Source organism: Vitis vinifera, chromosome 9 (genome assembly GCF_030704535.1).
Source record: "Vitis vinifera cultivar Pinot Noir 40024 chromosome 9, ASM3070453v1".
NCBI classification, from domain to species: domain Eukaryota; kingdom Viridiplantae; phylum Streptophyta; class Magnoliopsida; order Vitales; family Vitaceae; genus Vitis; species Vitis vinifera.
This window is the reverse complement of record NC_081813.1, coordinates 383161-402213: the sequence shown is the minus strand read 5'-3', so window position 1 is coordinate 402213 and position 19053 is coordinate 383161. Positions and strand designations below refer to the sequence as shown.

Genomic DNA, 19053 nt, shown 5'->3' with positions numbered 1-19053 from the left:
GTATTTGGTTATGGACGAGATTGAATAGTTCAAAATATGCTTTTTGATACCATGAAGAAATTTTAGGGAGAAAAAATATATATAATTTTTATCAAAATGATTATAGTATCGATATTTATATACATGAATGACTAAGGCTATCTTCTTTAGAAAAAAAAATCTAATCCTTAATTTTAAGAGAGAAAGTCTCACATAAAATCAGGAAATAAACTTAGAATAGGAAATACAACTATAACAGCTGAAGTACAACTATATCATAGCTGTGATACAACTATAATACAATTGTAGTTGTAACACAACTGTGTACACAACTGAATTTCCTTCGGATTTCCACATTCTTGTAATAAGGTTTCAATTTTAATCTGCTTCTTATTTCTGCAAGCAGAGAAATTATTTGATAGAAGTAGCAAGAAGCTAAATTTATTAGTTGGAAACTACTTCCAGTCCAATTGTCTGAACTAAACCTTCATTCTGAAGAAACACAGTATTGAGTACATTTATCAGGCGTTTGAAAATACGAAGTACAAATGAATTGGACTGATAATTTATTCATTGGCATATGTGAGTGTCAGGAAGATGTCTGAAATTATTTACTCTCTATCTATTCTTGACTATCTCCGAACGCTTCCAAATTGTAGGGTCCTGTGACATTGCCAGTTCCCTTCCACATTAACTCAGTCATTTGCTGGTTGGCCTTGTCGGTAGAATGAGCTGAATCAAAGAACACATGTTCGCTTACATTGCTGCATAACTCATACTCTTTTATTGTTCTCTTCCCTCCACAACTCAAAAGGCCCCTGTAGGGATCCGAACCGCAACATGCTTTCTTCCCTTCCTTGAAACCTTAGCAGCATCAACACAAAAGGTGAGTTAGAACAGAAGTGCAATTGAGCCACAGGGAAAATCACATAATGTGAAGAAGAGGGCAGCATACCATATTTTGAAGGCTTGTCCATTCTTTCCTCAAGGAGAGTATAGAAATTGGAAATTGGAAATTTGAGGCCTTTTAACTTGATCTCTAGCTTCTTCAGGGCCTTGGAGAGAGCTATGTTGTGTAGTTTTGCTAGCTCTGTGGCTTCTTCCATGCACTCACCGGTGCCTCCCTGTTGGAGTTTGATTTCTTTCATGATTGGTAGACAACCCAATGGCGCCAAATTAACAAACCCAAACTTCCTTCCTCCTTTCTTATATATTTCCTGAAACATAGATAAACAGTAAGGGCTAAACATAGAAAAATAAAACTGTTTTTAATGTAAAAAAGAACATTCTCTAGCATATTAAGTAGAAAAAATGGTTTCAAAGACAAAAGATGCTATATTACTTTGATGACTTCTGTCAAATTGCCGACCACCATATTTATGTATTGTTTCTGAGAGTAGGACTGAAACACAGTGGAGTCTCTGAAGAAGGGACTCAGGTAGTCATTGGTGCCAATGCTGATCAAGTACACAGCTTCAAACAACACTTTCTTGGCAGCTTCATCACCTAGCCTTTGCCTAAACTGTTTCTCCACATTCTTGAAATAGCTTAGCTGACTGTTTAGGCTTATCACCTGAAAATGGTATACAACCATGTTCTCAAGACAAAAATGTTTGGTGCTGTACAAGTAAATAAAAAAGAGCAAAGCCAAGTTAGCCGAAAAAGTTAAGTCAAATTAGTTTAGATGCAATGATTTCAGCCTGTTATTAATAAGCAAGCCTAAACATGAAATGGGTTGTGATCAAGAGTATGGACTTGAATATGGAGTGACATAATCAACTGAGCTGCGTTGGCCCAATTAGATTTCAAGGCCATTAGTGCCTGCAGCACCAAGTACCAACTCCTTAGGTTATTGTAATCCCTTTTCAAGAGAAGACATACCAATCCTTGATTAATCTCATCCAGGGTTCCAGCTCCAGCAGATGCGAAATTTGCCCCATAAGAAAATTGATCATTACCAGGTTGTAGATATGGTGGAATGAATGGGAGTTTTGCATGCTCAGCTGAAGCAAACCAACAAAAGTCAGGAGGGCAACAGCTTATTCAGATGCAAAAGAAAACAACATACTAAACTAGTCCTTTCACCTATAAAATCAGGGATCATGCGGCCATCGGAAACTCTTCCAGTGGTTTAGTCAAAGAAGGTTTCCCCGTATGGCCAGAACTTTGCCTGATAATCAGTGGTGGTATTGATAAAGTTACTATTTCCAGCATCAAAAAATGAATCACCAAAGATGAAAAGTGCAGGGGCTGGCTGCTGGTTGGGATGATAATACATACACAAACAACCGACAAATAGATTATATGAAAGCTTAGATTTGCCATTTAATGTCTGATTCACTTTCTGTAATCATTCTCCCTACTTCTATATAGCCCAGTGAAGACAATTTTGCAAGGTAGATCAAATAGATAACAAGTTTTCCTTTTTGTTGAACTAGCAGTGCCATCCACCAATATGCAGAGATTGAATTATGTCTGATCATGACTTTGGCAGTCAGAATATGCTCAGCCATGACGTTTTTTCATTGTTCTTATTTGGTAATCAAGAATTTTCTTTTTCTTCTGTGTATATTTTTGGTCAAGATGGACCAATATTATTACGTAAAGTTATTCAGTTTTAATTTGTTTCTCATTGCGGCAAGCAGAACACCTATTTGATTGAACTAAAAATAGATTTGCTGAATCTTGCCATTTGATGTCTGGTTCATTTACTGTAATCTTTCTCCCTTGTTCCAACTTTTACATACATTCCCATCTGATAAAAATCTTTTATCAGTTCATCAAATGGTCAATAAAACCAGAGTCAGTTCAGCCATGACTTTTCTGAATTTTGTTCTTATCTGGTAATAAAAAAATTTCATTTTTCTGTGTGTTTGTTTTGGGTCAAGATGATGTAATATTGTTCTATTAGGGTTTCAATTTTAATTTGTTTCTTACTGCAGCTACAGGAGCAATTATTTGATTGAATATTTTTCTGATTCAGCTGGAAACAGAGATCAGCTCTACTATACTGAGAATCTACATAGCACAGGTACAATTTTTCCATCCTGAAGAACATGGAAATTGGGTTTCATTGATTTATTAGCAGGAAAAAAAAATCAGTGAAATTGCTTCTGTTTCTTGTTTTATTCCAATTTCTATAACAGTAGCTATAAAAATTGAAAAAGCTATACTCTTGGGAAGAATAGGTTTTTGAGACTGTAAGGCCTAACAACATCAGAGTAGGGAGATCCACTCCACATTTCATCAGCTAATTGCTTGTATAGCTTCTCAGTGAGATGGAAAGAGTCCCAAAATACATATTCACTTGGGTTCTCACACAACTGAAATTCCTTCACTATTCTTCTTCCTCCACAGCTGAATACTCCCCGAAACTGGCCCGTCCCACAGCATGCTGTTTTGCCTTCCTTGAAACCTTTGTGACACCAGCATTTTCCCCATTCAACAAAGCAAACTTCAGTTAATGATCAGCAGTAACAAACCTGAAATGAGAATTGCTATGACATGTATGTAATATGTACCATATTTAGCGGGGCGATTCATCCTTTGTTTGAGATTGCTGTTGAAGTCATAGTATGAGTACTTGAATCCAAGTAACTGGTTTTCTAATTTTACAAGAAGTTTGGAGAGAGCTCTGTTATGTAACTTTGCTAGCATTGAAACTTTCTCTAAGCAGCTACCATTCTTATCTGGTTTGAGTACTCTGAGGCCTGGAAAACAACCCAATGGTGGCAAGTTGAGAAACCCGAATTTCCTGCCTCCTCTACTATATATTTTCTGCCAAATTAACAATAATTCAAAGCATGGGCATTAATAAATTAACCACATTTGATCTCATGAAGATGAAAGCACTGTCCTTAAAAGTGCTAGTCTCAAATGCCTAAGTTGAGTTCTCAGTGATTTATCCTAAAGTGTTTGTTGAAGAAGCTGAAAATAGGAGTGATGCTTACTTTGATAACGGTTGTCAAGTTGCCAATCACCATACCGACATATTCTGATTCAGAGTAGGAGTCTAGTATAGTAGAATTAGTCAAGAACGGGCTCATGTAATCGTTGCTCCCAATGCTAAACAAATACACAGCTCTTGATAGTCTCATCTTTGCTTCAAAATTGCCCAGCTTGTGTCTCAACCAAATCACTACCTTGTTATAGTACTTTAGCTGTGTTTTGAGATCGATTACCTGAAAATGAATCACACCACCTTCTAGTAAGTTTCAAGAAGATTCACAATTCAAGTAATCCCTTACTATTGAAGTGAGTAGGTTTTGTAAACGCCTAACTTGAATCATTTTCTTTTCTAAGAATGATCACTGGTAGATTCATGTCTATTTCAAATTGTCTTTACACTCTGCTAAAAGTCCATAACTGCCAATCTACCTTTTTGGAGTCATGCTAGATTTTCTAGCAGCTTATATATAAAATAAGCAGTTTGAACTTTGAACAAAACAATTTGATAAGTTTATCACTTCCCTTTACCTTTTCAGGGGTTGAGTATTCACAAATCAAATCTACATATAGCTTGGAGCTGTGTTTCTCTCTCCCCTCAACTGGCCCCTACCCATGTGAGCTAAAAGACTTGTCAAAACTCACCAAAAAAAAGGTGGTTTCAGCCATTGACTTTGTCAATTTGGAAGCAAATGGACTTCCAACACTCTCTCATCTCAACCCCAGGTAATCTCAAAAGCAAGACAGTATGCAAAATATGATTGATCATGTACATTCACATTATCTAGAACAGCAGTAACAAAGCATATTTTGTTGATATCTACTGTAGAATTTACGTACCGCCCCTTGAAACGTTTCGACAAGAGCTCCTGCTCCAGCAGATGCAAAGTTCACTCCATAGTAAAATTGATGAACACCCGGTTGGAGAAAGGGAGGAATCATGGGCAGCTTTGCATATTGTGCTACAACGAAAGTGACAGATAAAAAAGGAAGAGTAAGTGGAAGAGATAAAAAGGCCTAGTTGGCCTATAAGCCAAGTGAATTTGCATAGCAGATAACTGAACAAAAGGCTTCCAAATCTCACCAATAAAGTCTGATATAAGACGGCCATCAGAGAATCTCCCTGTTGGGAACTTGAAGTAGGTCTCTCCATAAGGCCAGAAATTTGCTTGGTCAAGTGTTGTGGTGTTGATGTAATTGTTGTTTCCAGAATCAAAGAAAGAGTCTCCAAATATGAACAAGGCTGCTGATGCTTCTGCTGCTTGGCTTTCTGGGTTCTGGGTTTTGCTGAGACAGATTGTTGGGAAGAGAAGTATAGTTAGAATCAAGATGCAAGAGAGGGAGCTGATCAGCCTGGCCATGGCTAAGACTTCTTCACCTTAGTCTTACTCATCATCATGCCTACTTATAATTGACCCATAAATGTACTAACCTCATTGTTGCTACTATTGAAATGACCAAACTATCCACACAAATATATGTTCATACCTGCTTTGGAACTCCGTTAATTGTCAATGAATTAGCAATCTAAATTCAAATTCAGACAAAATAGCTTGTACATTAACCCTAAACTTGTGAATCAGAGGCTTGTTCTACGGGAAGTCTCAAGTTTAAACTATCCATTTGTTGTAACCCATATCAGCTTGATATACATTGTAGATCCACCATTGCTCGACACATCAAAATTCATGAGTAGCGTTAAGTTTGAATTGAGTTTGAGGCAATTAAAAAACATAAAATTAAGATGGAAATTGGGGAAGTAAATGAGATGGGTGATGAGGTTTTGGGGAAAGGAGCTTGTCAGAGTGAGCACTGTTAACTGGAGGCCAACAAAAGATTCGAGAAGGTCAAATTTTATTTGCTTTATGTGGCATAACAACTATCAATTTGTTTTTAGTATCATCAATGTGGCAACTTCTGATTGGGTCCTTGGCAGTCCTTCATGCATCTGCTGTCAGCAACATTATTGCTGTTTCCACATGTGAAGCCTTTTTTTTTTTTTTCTTTAATTCTCTTAACCTTTTTAATGTGGTGTGAAAAGGAAAAATATGTGTAGTTGTATTCATCTTTGACTGGCCCAGAGCATAGCTTTTTCCCGCCTTAAATGCAGTTGCAAGTTGAAGTTAGTTAAATGGTCATCACTTGTGATGAAGAAGATCTATTTCAGAAAAGCTGATTTGGGTGTTTTTTATTAATGCATACTGCACATGGACTATTGACTTAGATTATTGATTAAGTTAAAAAATGTGGTAGAATGGTTCAAAAGTACTCATTTTATCTAGAATGCCCACCTAGCCAATCAAGTATTTATGTATAGTTTTTGGTCAATGCAGAGGGTTTTTGAATTTTTTTTTTTTTTTTTTTAAGAGAAGGGTTTGCACCCAAAATTTATAAAATGATGATCCTGCAAGGTTTAGACAAAGATGAAAAAATATGACAGAAGGGTTTTTTTCTACCTACCCTTAAATGAAAGCTTATTTGAGAGTGATTTTGAAAGAAACAAAAAGCATTTCTAGCCTTGTGAGATCAAGGCTTCTCGAGAATTAATCAATATAACCCTTGTTTAAAGTTTACATATACGCAATGTTTGATTCCTGAAAATTTGGAAGGAAAATCATATTATGATCAAATATGAGAAAATCATTTTTCTTTTAACATTTTTTTTTCTTCCTTAATATCTTCTGGGATAAAAAATAACCAGTTCTAAGAAATCTACAATCAGAGAAGTTCCACATGAAACAAAAACTCTAGCCATTTGGACTTTGGCATGTTGATTAAACTAGAATAACTATACTTCCAATGGGAAAGGGATGCCATAAGAGAACAAAACCTCTGTTAACAATCAAAATGATACATTATATTTCTCAATAGTGCATGTTTAGATTAAGAAGGCTACTGAACAGTTCTTGGAGAAGGTTTGGATGTTAGCAGGAAATGCTGCCTGGAAAGGAAAAGTAGACGTCAAAAATGGATACATAAATAGATAAACAGATATGTAAAATATTTAAACAACTACCAAAATAAGGGAAAAGAGGACAAACAAAAGTGATAAGGGAGGACGTACGTTGAGATTTTGTGCTACTGTCATGGCATACAATTCATTCTTGAATGTGAGCTCTTGATAATCAATATTAATGTTGCAGTCCAGGGCAAGCTACACAAATGGGAAACACAAGAACAAATTTTCAAAGTAAAATCCTATCATACAAGCTTTAGAATCCATTTGGTCATGATTCTAGAAATCTTTTCTAACCTTTTTAGCACTCGAAATTTCAAGTGCTAAAAAGATTATAAACACTTCCTAAAATTGTTCCCAAATAAGCTCTTTATATTTCAGACTAATGTAGCAAGACAATTTCAGAGTAGATGAAGCAGGGAAGCAGGAAAGGGCATTGTGTTCATAGCTTTATTTCTTTCACAATAAAGGGTTTACTTTCATGGCTGCTAAAGAGTAGAGCTTCATCTTGACAAAAGAAGATGCAAGACAGACCTTGATTTTCGGTAGGGTTATATGAAACACCCGCACGTGAGCTCCAATGTCACCTAGTATTCTCATCTGAATCAGTGTTTGCCTTGAAACCTCAGAAATGATTTGGCTAACATTCACACAGGGAAACAAAACCCGGTTTTTCACAAGCACATTATAGCTGTGAGCAGGCAGGTAGAATCCAGGAACATGTATTACTCCTATGGGAAGTCCCTTGTAGAGGATATCAAGTCTTGAAGGGCTAAAACCTAGGTCAACCTTGTTAGGATTTTGAGCATTTAAAGTTAATGAAATAACAGATGAAATAAACAGGGTTGAATTTGAATATACGTCTAGCTTATAGGACTCCAAACTCATTGTTTGGAGGGAGAAAACAGGCTTTTGGGGCTTCAAGATGAAGACAATGGTCAATATAGCAACACCCACCATCATGGCCATGGAAAGAAGGATGATGAGAAAGAAGAAACAACACCTCTTGAAAGAATATGCATGGTGGAGTTGTAAAGACAAACAATTTGAATTATGTGTTGGAACAGCCATTGCAGCTCTTCATCTTGGAGTTTAATTAGCCTAAGTAATTTAACTGTTCCTCTGTTTAGTTTTTTAATTAGTACATGGCACTACTTCCATAGGAAGAAGGAATACGATGTTATCCTCTGATTGAAGCCCTTTCTTATTCCTTCCTTGCTAGGATTAACTCCCAATTCCCAAACCTTTCTATTGTTAGAAAGGGATGACTTCTTCAAAGGGAAATACTCTAGTTTTGGCATATATTCCATACAATAAAATTTTTGATCAATTCATTATGATTGGTATTACATTGTTAATTTGTGTTAAGCTCAGTTGAGTTGACATTTGTGTTTTCTCGGCATTCTAATGTCTGCCCAGAGTCTTCATACTCTGCTCAGACTAACAGGAACTGGAAGGCAAAGATTGCTTGAGCCCTGATCAGCATACTTCCAAGAGGCACCAGGGCATGATTGTTTAAAGTCCCTATAGCTTCCATCTCTTCCCTATTAGTATCATAGATTATGGAAAACTGATATCCTCTAAAATCAGGGCATGATCTTGATCTTCTGTAATTTGTTCATTAATTTTTACATTAGCTAACCAACGCATAAAAGTTGATGGTCTCATCATTCTTAACATTTCAGGCAAGTTGGCCTGGGAGGCTGGTACAGCCATCCCTGTGTCCTGGGCCTATATCTTATCAAGCACCAATAAATGGGGTTGGGCCTTCAAATTTGTTTCAGATTAGTGGGTCCTCTATAATTGGGGTCGATGATGGGGTTTGCTTTGTGTTGAGGGTACTCATTGTGCTGATAGACAGGTCCACCATATGTCTGAAAATTGATGGGGTTGAGTGTGGACCTCTCCTGGGTGGCCTTGGATCCAACCCAAGCTATAGACAGGTCGCTTTCAAGTTTAGGCCTCCACTCTATGAATTCGTTTAACACCAAATTCTTGGTCATTGACACTGCTTTCAAATTTTTGTGATTATCTTCCTTAAAATTGGAATTATAATGTGTAGAAACTATTTGCCTCTAACATAAAAATGGAACAGTATCCCTTCAGTTTCCATGTGAGGGAGAAAAAGCGAGTGCTACAAAATTGCAATTAAAACATCCCTACTTATCTTTATTCAATGGGTCAAATTTGATCATAAATTTCAACTATATAGATTTTGAATTTGGTATCTTGGAATCTTTTAGTGAATGGGTGGTTGATCGACATGTCAAAAATTTGATCATAATGAGTACGACAAGATCATTATAGCCTTTGCTCAATTCCAAGTCGATTATATAGGGTTTGATAACGAGATCAAATGTCCATCATCCCTAATTCAAAAGGGTTTGGTATGACCAAATTTAAGAATGAGACGTTGAGTGGCAAAGTGGGTTACTCTCTCCTTCACTCCAACAACAATATCAATAAAAGGGGAGGCTAAAAAGGGAAAAAGGCAGAGGGAAGAGGTTACGTAGTTATGAAAGGCGCAAGGCCACGCAAAGGCGGGAAAAAAAGGCCTTGTGCCTAGGCATATGACACGCACATAAACAAAGTGAAATACAACTTAAAGATGCATGTACAATATTTGTTATATGCTCATATATCATCAAATATGTTCAATTTAGAAAGGCCACGACAACTTGGGAGTCATTGTGCCTTGGACTCAGGGCCTATGTGCCCCTTTAACAACCCCATAATAAGATGGAATCACATGGTAATCATGGATTTGGTGTATGTGGTAATGGGGGTGGGGGAGTCTCCCGCGGCCGTGGGCAAAGGGCGCTGCTGCTGCTGCTGCTGCCTTCTGTTCTGTCTCTGTGACAACAAAAATCACGAGGATGCCTTTATGCAGTTTGATGAATCGAAGATGATGTTGGTTGTCCTCGTCCTTGTCCATTTGCACAAAAACAGTAGAAACAGTAGCAGGGGCTCATGAAACTAGGTGTTGTGATCTCCAAGAAATAAAAATTGGCCCCCACCTCCACCTCACCTCACCTCTCATCATTTTTGGAGAGTCCTCCCTCAGCTCAGCTCAGCCTCACACCTCAACCACCCTTCACCCTTCAACTAACCCCACCACCCTCCACCACGTGTAACAGCAATCTCAACTAACATATGATCGAGATCTTGGGATTTGACATCTCCCATTAATCAATATTCAAGTCATGATTCTGCTAATCACCCCTAGGGTTTAAGCACTATCCCAGGGCCGACACTCATCTTAAGCATCAAATCCAAACACCATTTTTTTCAAGCCTCCAACATTGACACATGGGTTTGTCCCTAAGAAAACCTCACTTTCAGACTACAATGCACTAGGAGAAAAAAAAAAAAAATACATACTTCTTTTCTTTTTCAGTAAATTGTGCTAATTTTGAAATTAATGCAAAACCCACAAAAAAGTGAGTGTCGAATGCGGTGGGGGCCATCATGTGCACAACCCACTTCATATGGTAAAAGATTGAAGGAACCAATAAATACAAGAGTGATGAGGACAGGTGAAAGAAATAAAAAATGTGCAGATTAAATGTATGCCTGAATAATCTGGCAAGGCAGGAAAAGTAAAAGTAGAATAGTTGTGAATGGCTGGTCGGTATGGCAAAGCATAAATGAGGGGTTTGAAAACCTAGATAGAATCGTATATTGCAACTATCAGTAGAAAAGCAGTATGCATCAGTAACAACCACCATTTCCACCAGTTATGCCACTCACTTGGCAACCTCCACCACCAACAACACAAGCACTTTCACCTACATCACCATAACTTTCAATCTTCATCATGTGTGTCCTGACTTCTTTAACACCTCTCCAGCATCATTACCACATGTTGAAGCCTTGCATTGCTAACACTCTATTCAATAACCAATGTTTGTTCAAACTCACCAATGGTCCATGACTGCAGATTTCAATGCCACCAGTGACCAGGACTAGAAGGTCCTTTGTGACTGATTGCTAGGGGTCAGAAATAATGGAGGCTGCTGCAGGCATGGGTGGATTGGTGGCAGTGGGGGTTAATTGTGGCCGTGAAAATTCCCTTGATGGTGGCATGCCGGGGAGGACTACATCCAGCAGGCAGAGTTCTGATGTGCTAGTGTTGGTTATGCTACACCTCGTTACCCTTTCCACTAAGATAACAAAAAAGAAGGGGATACATATCTATGAAGAAATTTCTCCTCACCTCTCTTTCGCAAGAAGATAAACAAAGCAAAAATAAGGGAATACAGAGCTACTTTTACTCCAATTCCACAACAAAATTGTGCTGTTCCTTTTAACGATCGTTTGACGCACCTAACTCAAGTTACTACTGAATTATTCACCTCTCCAAGCAGGAGAGAAAGTGAGCAAGTTTTGGTTTACAAGGATCTGCTTGGATGTTAAAGGATGACAGGAAGAAAAGAAAATACCAAGCACTAATTGAGTGATTCATTCCTCAGGATGTTTTCAATGCCTTTATTTCCCCTCGTACTTTTCAAGATCCAAACAAACCTCTAATGTGCTCCCTGAATCCCCCCACAAATTGTGCAACTAGGACTTGCGAAGAAAGAGTATAAACCAAACAACCAATGTACCAAGAACAGAATTACACAACCAAAACATACACCAGAAGATGATGCCGAAAAAGGATTCTTAGACAAGGTGAAGTGGGTAGATAGAAGTATTGGAGCCAACAAAATATTATGGAGTTAATAAAGTACACAACCTATACGATGATTACTACATTTCCAATACCTATGCATGCAAAGCAAACACTCAATTCAAACATTTGTGGCGGTGGTCAACAAGATGAGACAGAATTGGGAAAGAAGTATTCACGGCTCTTTCAAAGCAATCTTTCAAAGCAATCTAGCTGTGGCACTTATGCCATATAACAAAGCTTTAAAAAGAAAATAAAAAATAAAAAATAAAAATCACAATACAGATATATAAACATATCCATGGACTGACAGTCCTAAGAAAGTAGTGACCATGTTTGAAACAAACAGCAAAGGTGGTATTTTATCAGGTTTCAGTCTTCCAACCCATATAATCTTCAAGATACAGACATAAAATTCAAAGTGCCAATTCAAAGTCTTGAAAGTAAAAGATACCTAAATACCTATTTACTCCCCATATAACAATAGCTACCTAAGAAAACACTCTTCAGCCAAGCCTTATGCATGTCCAACCGTGAACTCAAACTGCAACGCTGGCAACAACCATTCCTGAAAACAGAAAAGATGAGAAAGAAAACCTATTTTTAAGAAGCAAAGAAGCATCCAAATAAAGCAAGGAATCAGAGAGATACAAAATCATTAATAAGTTAATGGTAGGGTGAAATTTACTAACATGTAGCTTTATTTACAGAAGACCAGCTAGCAAGGGAAAAGTTTGCTCAGAAAACTCCCCCCACCACAGTAGGCAGATCATCAAAGCTCCAAAGGTCCATTGGGTTTCCACCATCCTGAGCAGCATCCCCGCTGAGTAAGGCATCCATTGAAGCTTCCCAGTTTCCGTCAAGATAAGGGATCTGAAAGTACTTCATCTGGGACTCAAAAGCTGAGAGATCCTCAGAAAGCCCATTTGGAGTATTTTCTTCAACAGGCACTGCATTCTGAGAGTTAGACTTCAGTTTCTTCTTTGGGTTAGCATCTTCAATAAATTGGGATTCATCACCTTCAAGGGTAGCTGAAAGAACCGATGAGATTTCTGGGGTCTTTGCTCCCTGCTCTCCCCATCCAAGGTCAGAACAATCAAAAGAGTTACTTCCTTGGTCTGAATTAAAATACATGCGACCATTCTCAGATGGGGCAAGTGATTTTAGTCCAACTTCGCCATTGGCAGGGAAGGAATCTGGATACCCATATTGATTGGTTGATGGTTTCTCATCCATTAAACTACTATAGTATTCCTGATCAGAGTTGTTCATGAAATTAAAACTCTGGTTCAGATTCGAATGGGAAGAGTTAGGGCTACCCTTTGGAATTAGCTTTTGAGCATTTGCCTTGATGGTGCGCTTTGGAGCAGTCAAAGGAGTTTCATCAGGAAAATTAACTTTTGCTTTCTTGCCTCGGATCCTCCGAGCCTCAGCATCATAAGCTCTTGCAGCTTCTTCAGCAGTGTTGAAAGTCCCAAGCCAAACTCGAACCCCCTTTCTTGGATCACGGATCTCTGCAGCCCATTTTCCCCAAGGGCGTTGTCGGATTCCTCTATACTGATTCTTCCTCTTTCTCTTTGCAGATTTTTCAGCTTGCCCATTAAATTCCACAGATTTTATACCTGTATAGCCTTCACCAAATCAAAGGGCAAAACAGATATTTCTTAAACAAACATTCATCAGAAAAGAAAATCATGAAATAGCCAAACATGTATCAGTTGAAATCCAATCAAAGATACTAATTGGAAAATAGAAATATAAAGGAAAATACTTTTTATGTAGTTTTTTTATTGGAAAATGCTTATTATGATCTTCACCAAAGAAAATCAAACCATGAGTACAGAAACTAACATGACAGATGCCAAGAAAAAAATATATAATTAAATGTTTTCCATACATTCACCAATAATATGAAACTCTCCGATTGATATTTCTCAGAGCAGTTACAGTTTGGACGATCGATTGCTCCTACCTTCACCTAACTTGGCTCATCAATTGAGAAGGGACTTTTATCTTCTATCAATTTATTAAACATAATTATCACATAGTAGAAACAACAGAAGCATCAAAAGAAATTGGCAACCGTTAACTACAACAATGGAAAGTATTCAATCTAAAATTTCTAGAACTAAGGGAAAACAAACCCAATACTCAGAACTCTTTGAGATAAAACCTAGATCTCCAAAAGATTCAAAAGCATTTCTCACAGAGTTTCTACTTCCCATCTCAGACAAAATTAAACAGTTAAATGACAAAAAAAGCGATTCAAGACGAAAAAATCTAAGCTTTAGTTAAGCAAGGCGCTGATTCAACAAACAAATCTCACCTTTAACACTTTAAGAGAGAATGAAAAAGAATCATTAATCAGTTGGGAAAAAAAAAAAACAAGAAAGAAAACAAACAACATAGCAATATTTAGCCATCAAAATAAATGGAGAACTTTGTTTGCTTCTCCAAAAAAAAAAAAACAAAAGAATAAATTTTCACCCACTAAAAAAGATTAAATTTCTAAGAAGCTTCACTCTCATAATTTTTCCCTTTTTTTTCCAAGAAACTGAATACTGCCTATTTTTACAAAAAACAATTCCATCGAAACAACAAAGTCCCACAAAAATCAGACGCATTTCCAGGAGATGAAACAATGATACACCTCAAAACTAATTTTTTTTTTTTTATCACAAAAAGCTGAAACCCTATAAGGAAATGAAGGATGATGGGCAGGGGGAAATTACCATGTGGCTTCGCAGCGGAGAAAGCGGAAGGCTTGATGTCATCCTCCTCGTCGTCGGAGTCATCCTTGAAACCCAGAAAATCGGCCTCGAAGTCGTCGTCGTCATCGTCCTCGACGGCTTCGGACCACAGCGACTTGGAACAGTGGTTGCCGGAGGTGCGTTTTTTGAGGGCGGGGAAGTAATCCTCGTCGACCCGGCGGCAGCGGCTCGCCGGAATGAAGTCGGAGATGATGGCACCACCACACATCGTTTCTCACAGATTGTGGGAGAGATTATGAGGGCTCGAAAGCTGAGAAATGGAAATCGATTTCGAAATTGGAAGCGAAAAAAGAGCGAATTTGCAGGGTTTTTCTTCCGAAAAATGAGTTCTAAACAAAAGGTTAGGGATTTTATATTAAAGTAGCTGTGCTACGGTTTTACCACATTACCCCTACCTCCAACTCTAATTTACCAGGATGAAAATCTTTTTGGCATTGAGATGAAATAATTTAAATTTTTCCAACTTTTGCCCTTTTCTTACGTTAAAAACCAATTCTTAAGACCATGTTTGGTTGTTTAAGAGACACATTCGTATTTAATACGTAAGTTTAAGATGAAGATAAATAGGTTAGGAGAGTGTCTTGAAATTTCCTATGAATATTTATTTTTATTTCAACCAAACATAGGAGTAGACACCTCATCATAGCTTCATCCTATGTAAAAACCCATTTTCACCCTTGTCCCAATTAAAAATTTTCCATACTCACCTTGTTTTGTTTAAATTTTGTGACTTGTCCCACATCTATCCCTCATCCCTATTTATTAAGATTGGGTGTCATTGTTGGGAATAGGTTGAGAAAGGAAAGAAAATATATAAGGAAACTATATTTCTCTTCATATGTATATTTGGTTGCCATAAAATAGGTGAAGCAAAAGAAAAAAAAAAATTGAAGAAGAAATAAGAAAAAAATGTTAAAAGATTCCCCCATTTTCCTTGGATAAAAATGAGAAAGTAAAAGTATTTTTTTATAAAAAAAAAAATTAATTATCTTTTCCTCCATTTTTTCATAAACTAATAAGGGCGAAATTTTTTATAAAGTTCTTCCTTTTTTAAGTTTTTATATATATATTACTCTTTATTTTGTTTCTTTCAATTTTTTTGGGAATCAAACTTACTGTAAAATTATTATAAAAAAAAAACAATTGGGATTTTATTATGTTTGTAAGTAATTAAAAAAAAGTAAAAAAAGAATTATAAAAAGAGAAGAAAAATATTTTATATATATTTCCTTATTTTTTTTGTTAAATAAAGATAAAGAAAGTTCCAAAAAAAATTCATTTCTCAATAATTTATTGAAAACATTAGATAAAAAATAAAGATAAAGTTAAAAGGAATTTAGTTTTCTTATATTAAGTGTAATTGAAAAATGTAATAAAAACTAAGGCAAAAATAAAAGAAAATATTAAAATATTTTGGCCCTTTTCTTTCTTATAGAAATAAGAATAAAGTTTGGGGGAAAATACATCTTTTAACCATGCATTTTTTTATATTTTCTTTACCTTTTAGGAATCACACGTGGCCTTGGCCTTCAAAAGTGGAAAAAATATTCTATGGGGAATTATTTTATTATTAATTTTTTTTTTTTTAGATTTTTTTTTTCATTTTATTTTGAAGGAAATAGTGAAAGACGGCGAAATTTTTCGTTCAATCATGTAATGACTAATGAAATGCTGATTTTTATTTATTTGTAACAAATAGGAAATTTTCAGATGTGTTGAATTAAACCCTAAAAACAAGGTGGTCAGAGTTATTATTCAATTTAATTCATCAAGCTCTGTTCAAAGTGTGCTTTTTGACTAAAGCACTTCAAGGAATTCTAGGCAGGAGATTAGTGTGTAGAAAATTTTATTTTCTTGGCGGCCAAATGAGGGGGGGTTTGTTGGAATATTCCTAATTTTATGCTATGAACTTGTTGAGACAAACTTGAATTTGTGGGACACTTTTGGAAGGTCTCATCTTGGTTGGAGAAGTTTCCAACCCTAAAGCATATTGCATTCAAAATTGAAACAAATGCCTTCTTCAACCATCATTGCTTACGATTGTATCATGTGGGGGTTCCCCTGAACTCCCTTCACGTGTCCCTTTTCGTATTTGGACTCCTTGATCGCCTATCATCGGCATGCAATCCATCCAAGACATCCCATTTGGATCTCTACCAACCCATCTAGTACTTGGCACAATGAGACCCCTATTTTCTATAAGGTCAGGCGATCAAAGGAGACCGAGCTTCCTAAACGGACAGGATTGTCCAGTTGAGCCTTCAAGACCCATTGGCCTATGTGATCATTTGTGCCTAACATAGGAACAATTGAAGGGATCTCCGATAGCCTTCAAGTCCATGTCAATTAAATGCTACACGTAACCCCAGGCCATCAATAAGTTGAAGGGATAGGCGGTTGCATGGTTAAACATCATAGCATATCAGTTGACAACACTTGCCAGTCACCCAAAACTATGAAGATTGTCTTGCCACCTGCAAAACAATCATCATTATAGAGAAGGTCAAAGTGCTTAGTCAACACTACAGTGATGCTCTCTTTAGCATTATAAAAGCCATCTAATAGCACAAACAAGGTACGCATAGGCGCATAGGCTGACATATTCACTCTCTCATTTGAGTAGTTCAAACTATCTTTGTCTGACTTAAACTTAGGAGAGGCGTACTCGAACCACTTGTTCGGACATCCATTGTGTAAGTAAAAAGCTCATCCAATCTTAACACTGTTGAACAAAAACTCTGAGAGGCACGACATAGGGAAGAAGACTGTCTAAACCTCCACTAACTTAGATAGACCTGACCCCGGTTGAATCAGGAACAACATATCCCATTTCATCTCTCAATGGACTTCTAATTAAGAAAATTGTTGCTTCTACTTTAGTAAATAAAAACTCAAGTTTAATTAATAATTTGTTATTAATGATATTATGTGCAATAAGTATACTTCAAATTAGCTACGAGTGAAAGTTCTTGTCATTTATAAGAAGCGTTCATCCCATATGTGAAAACAATAGGGAAATTTTATTTATTTTAGAACTTATTTAAAAGTAATTTTGAAATCATTAGAAGCGCTTTTTTTATTCAAATAAAATGCTGAACAAACATTTTTTAAAATAGTAGAATTACTAAAAGTGATTCTTAGACATTACTTTTAAAATATTATAAAAGTATTTTTTACATATTCAAATATTAAAATATTCTTCTTAAAATATGTTCTACATGAAAGAATTACTCTCAAATAAAGTCTTTTGTAAATGCATTTAAAAAGTGTGAGAGTTAATTAATTCAAAGCAAGCAACACCTGTATTAGAAGTAAAAGACGGATTTTAAAATTTTTTATGAAAACAATTTTTTATTTTTCAAAGCAAAAATAAAGTTTTTAGTTAGAAAATACATGTGACAAAGTTTTTAATGGAAAATAATTTTGTTTGTGGAATGAGGTATTTTGCTTCAACTTTAAAGGTGGACTCCTATAAATTTTGACAAGTAAACATGTATCCATGTGTACACCTAAGGATGGAGTTTGAAGGCAAAACTAGAGAAATGTGTGGAGATTAAATTCTAAATGTTTCACATGAGATGAGGTGGTTTACCTAATCTTTTATAGAATAGATGGATTCATCACCTACTTTGACTTAGAAAAAAAAAGCATGTTGAATCGCCTAACTTTTCTTGAATTCAGGTGCTTCTCCATCCTCATAGACTCATTAGTCCAAAACACTACAACCCATTCTTATCAATTATCATCAGGCCATACACAACCTTTGCTTCAATTCAGGTCACAGACACCAAATCCAAATTCTTCTCTGGATTTTTCCCACATTTTCTGCTATCAAAGTTGAAGTTTATTCCACTTCAATACATGAGTAGAGACAAAGGTGATGAGTATCATTGCCTGTAATGACGATAGATGTAATAGGGCGGCGATATCCCATCCCATTCCTACAAACCAAACTTAATGATCTAGGGATGATAATAGGACGAGTGTTTTATACTTTTCAAATTGCTCATCCCTTTTTTTTTTCTAGTACCATGAGGTTTGTGATAATACTAATCAGGGTTAAAGGTGGGTTTAAATTTTTTTTTTTTAATCCATCTCTGAACCATCTTGAGTTTAAGTATTATCTTATTCTCGTCTCTCTCCAATTATAAATATTAAAAAATAAATATAAAAATGATTTTATTTTTTCACTTTTATCTTTTTTTATCACATATAAAATAAGAAAAATATTTTTCATAAAAGTAAATTATAAAATTTATTTATTTACAAAATATATTTATTTTTTAATATAATTAATTTTTGGGGATATGGATATGAGAAATTTCCCTTCTTGGACTAACCCACCTTATTATAGAAATTAATTTAAATAATAACATGGGATTGAGATGAAGGTGACTAGCTTTAAACCCGTTAGTTGGGTTGGACAATAAATTAAAATTAAAGTCATAGTTTAAAAACGGAAATAAATTCCTATATAAGTTAAAAATGATTCCACTTACAAATAACATTTTATTTGGTTACGTATGTTTAGAAATAAGTGACTAAAAATTAAAGCGAAAGTTATAATTTTTAAAATAATAATGCATTTTAATATAAGTTAAATAGGAAAAACAATGCTTTTCTTGAATCTAAGGTTTAAACCCTTTTATAAGCCAAATTATTTGATGAAGACAAAAATATTTTATTAAATTAAAAAAAAGAAGAATTTTCAATCCAATCTTAAAGAGTGA

General features: G+C 35.9%; 3 protein-coding genes and 1 pseudogene across 5 annotated transcripts; all 4 read right to left on the bottom strand.

The window, feature by feature from the left end:
* Positions 1 to 601: 601 nt before the first annotated feature.
* Positions 602 to 2373, bottom strand: LOC100248005 (GDSL esterase/lipase 1-like; annotated as a pseudogene).
* Positions 2374 to 3014: 641 nt separating this feature from the next.
* LOC100253135 (GDSL esterase/lipase 5) lies at positions 3015 to 5444 on the bottom strand. Its single transcript, XM_002271595.5, has 5 exons — positions 5009 to 5444; positions 4765 to 4886; positions 3930 to 4160; positions 3501 to 3756; positions 3015 to 3394 (listed from the first exon to the last, which is right to left on the bottom strand). The coding sequence occupies exons 1-5, from the start codon at positions 5283 to 5285 to the stop codon at positions 3147 to 3149; spliced, it is 1134 nt and encodes a 377-aa protein (XP_002271631.1). The 5' UTR covers positions 5286 to 5444; the 3' UTR covers positions 3015 to 3146.
* A 1214-nt stretch (positions 5445 to 6658) lies between these two features.
* On the bottom strand, positions 6659 to 11558 carry LOC104880197 (uncharacterized). The gene is made up of 3 exons (XM_010656073.3): positions 7415 to 11558; positions 6989 to 7078; positions 6659 to 6865 (listed from the first exon to the last, which is right to left on the bottom strand). The coding sequence occupies exons 1-3, from the start codon at positions 7949 to 7951 to the stop codon at positions 6803 to 6805; spliced, it is 690 nt and encodes a 229-aa protein (XP_010654375.1). The 5' UTR covers positions 7952 to 11558; the 3' UTR covers positions 6659 to 6802.
* Positions 11559 to 11887: 329 nt separating this feature from the next.
* LOC100248027 (ethylene-responsive transcription factor RAP2-12) lies at positions 11888 to 15056 on the bottom strand. 3 transcript variants are annotated; one of them, XM_002266972.5, is made up of 3 exons: positions 14285 to 15056; positions 12245 to 13183; positions 11888 to 12120 (listed from the first exon to the last, which is right to left on the bottom strand). In XM_002266972.5, exons 1-2 carry the CDS (start codon positions 14529 to 14531, stop codon positions 12291 to 12293), a joined length of 1140 nt encoding a protein of 379 aa, XP_002267008.1. In that variant the 5' UTR covers positions 14532 to 15056; the 3' UTR covers positions 11888 to 12120; positions 12245 to 12290. The 3 variants fall into 3 exon arrangements, with proteins under 3 accessions (XP_002267008.1, XP_010654374.1, XP_059595388.1); XM_010656072.3 differs by having other exon boundaries at positions 12245 to 13174; positions 14285 to 14711; XM_059739405.1 differs by having other exon boundaries at positions 11888 to 13183; positions 14285 to 14664.
* Positions 15057 to 19053: the final 3997 nt, after the last annotated feature.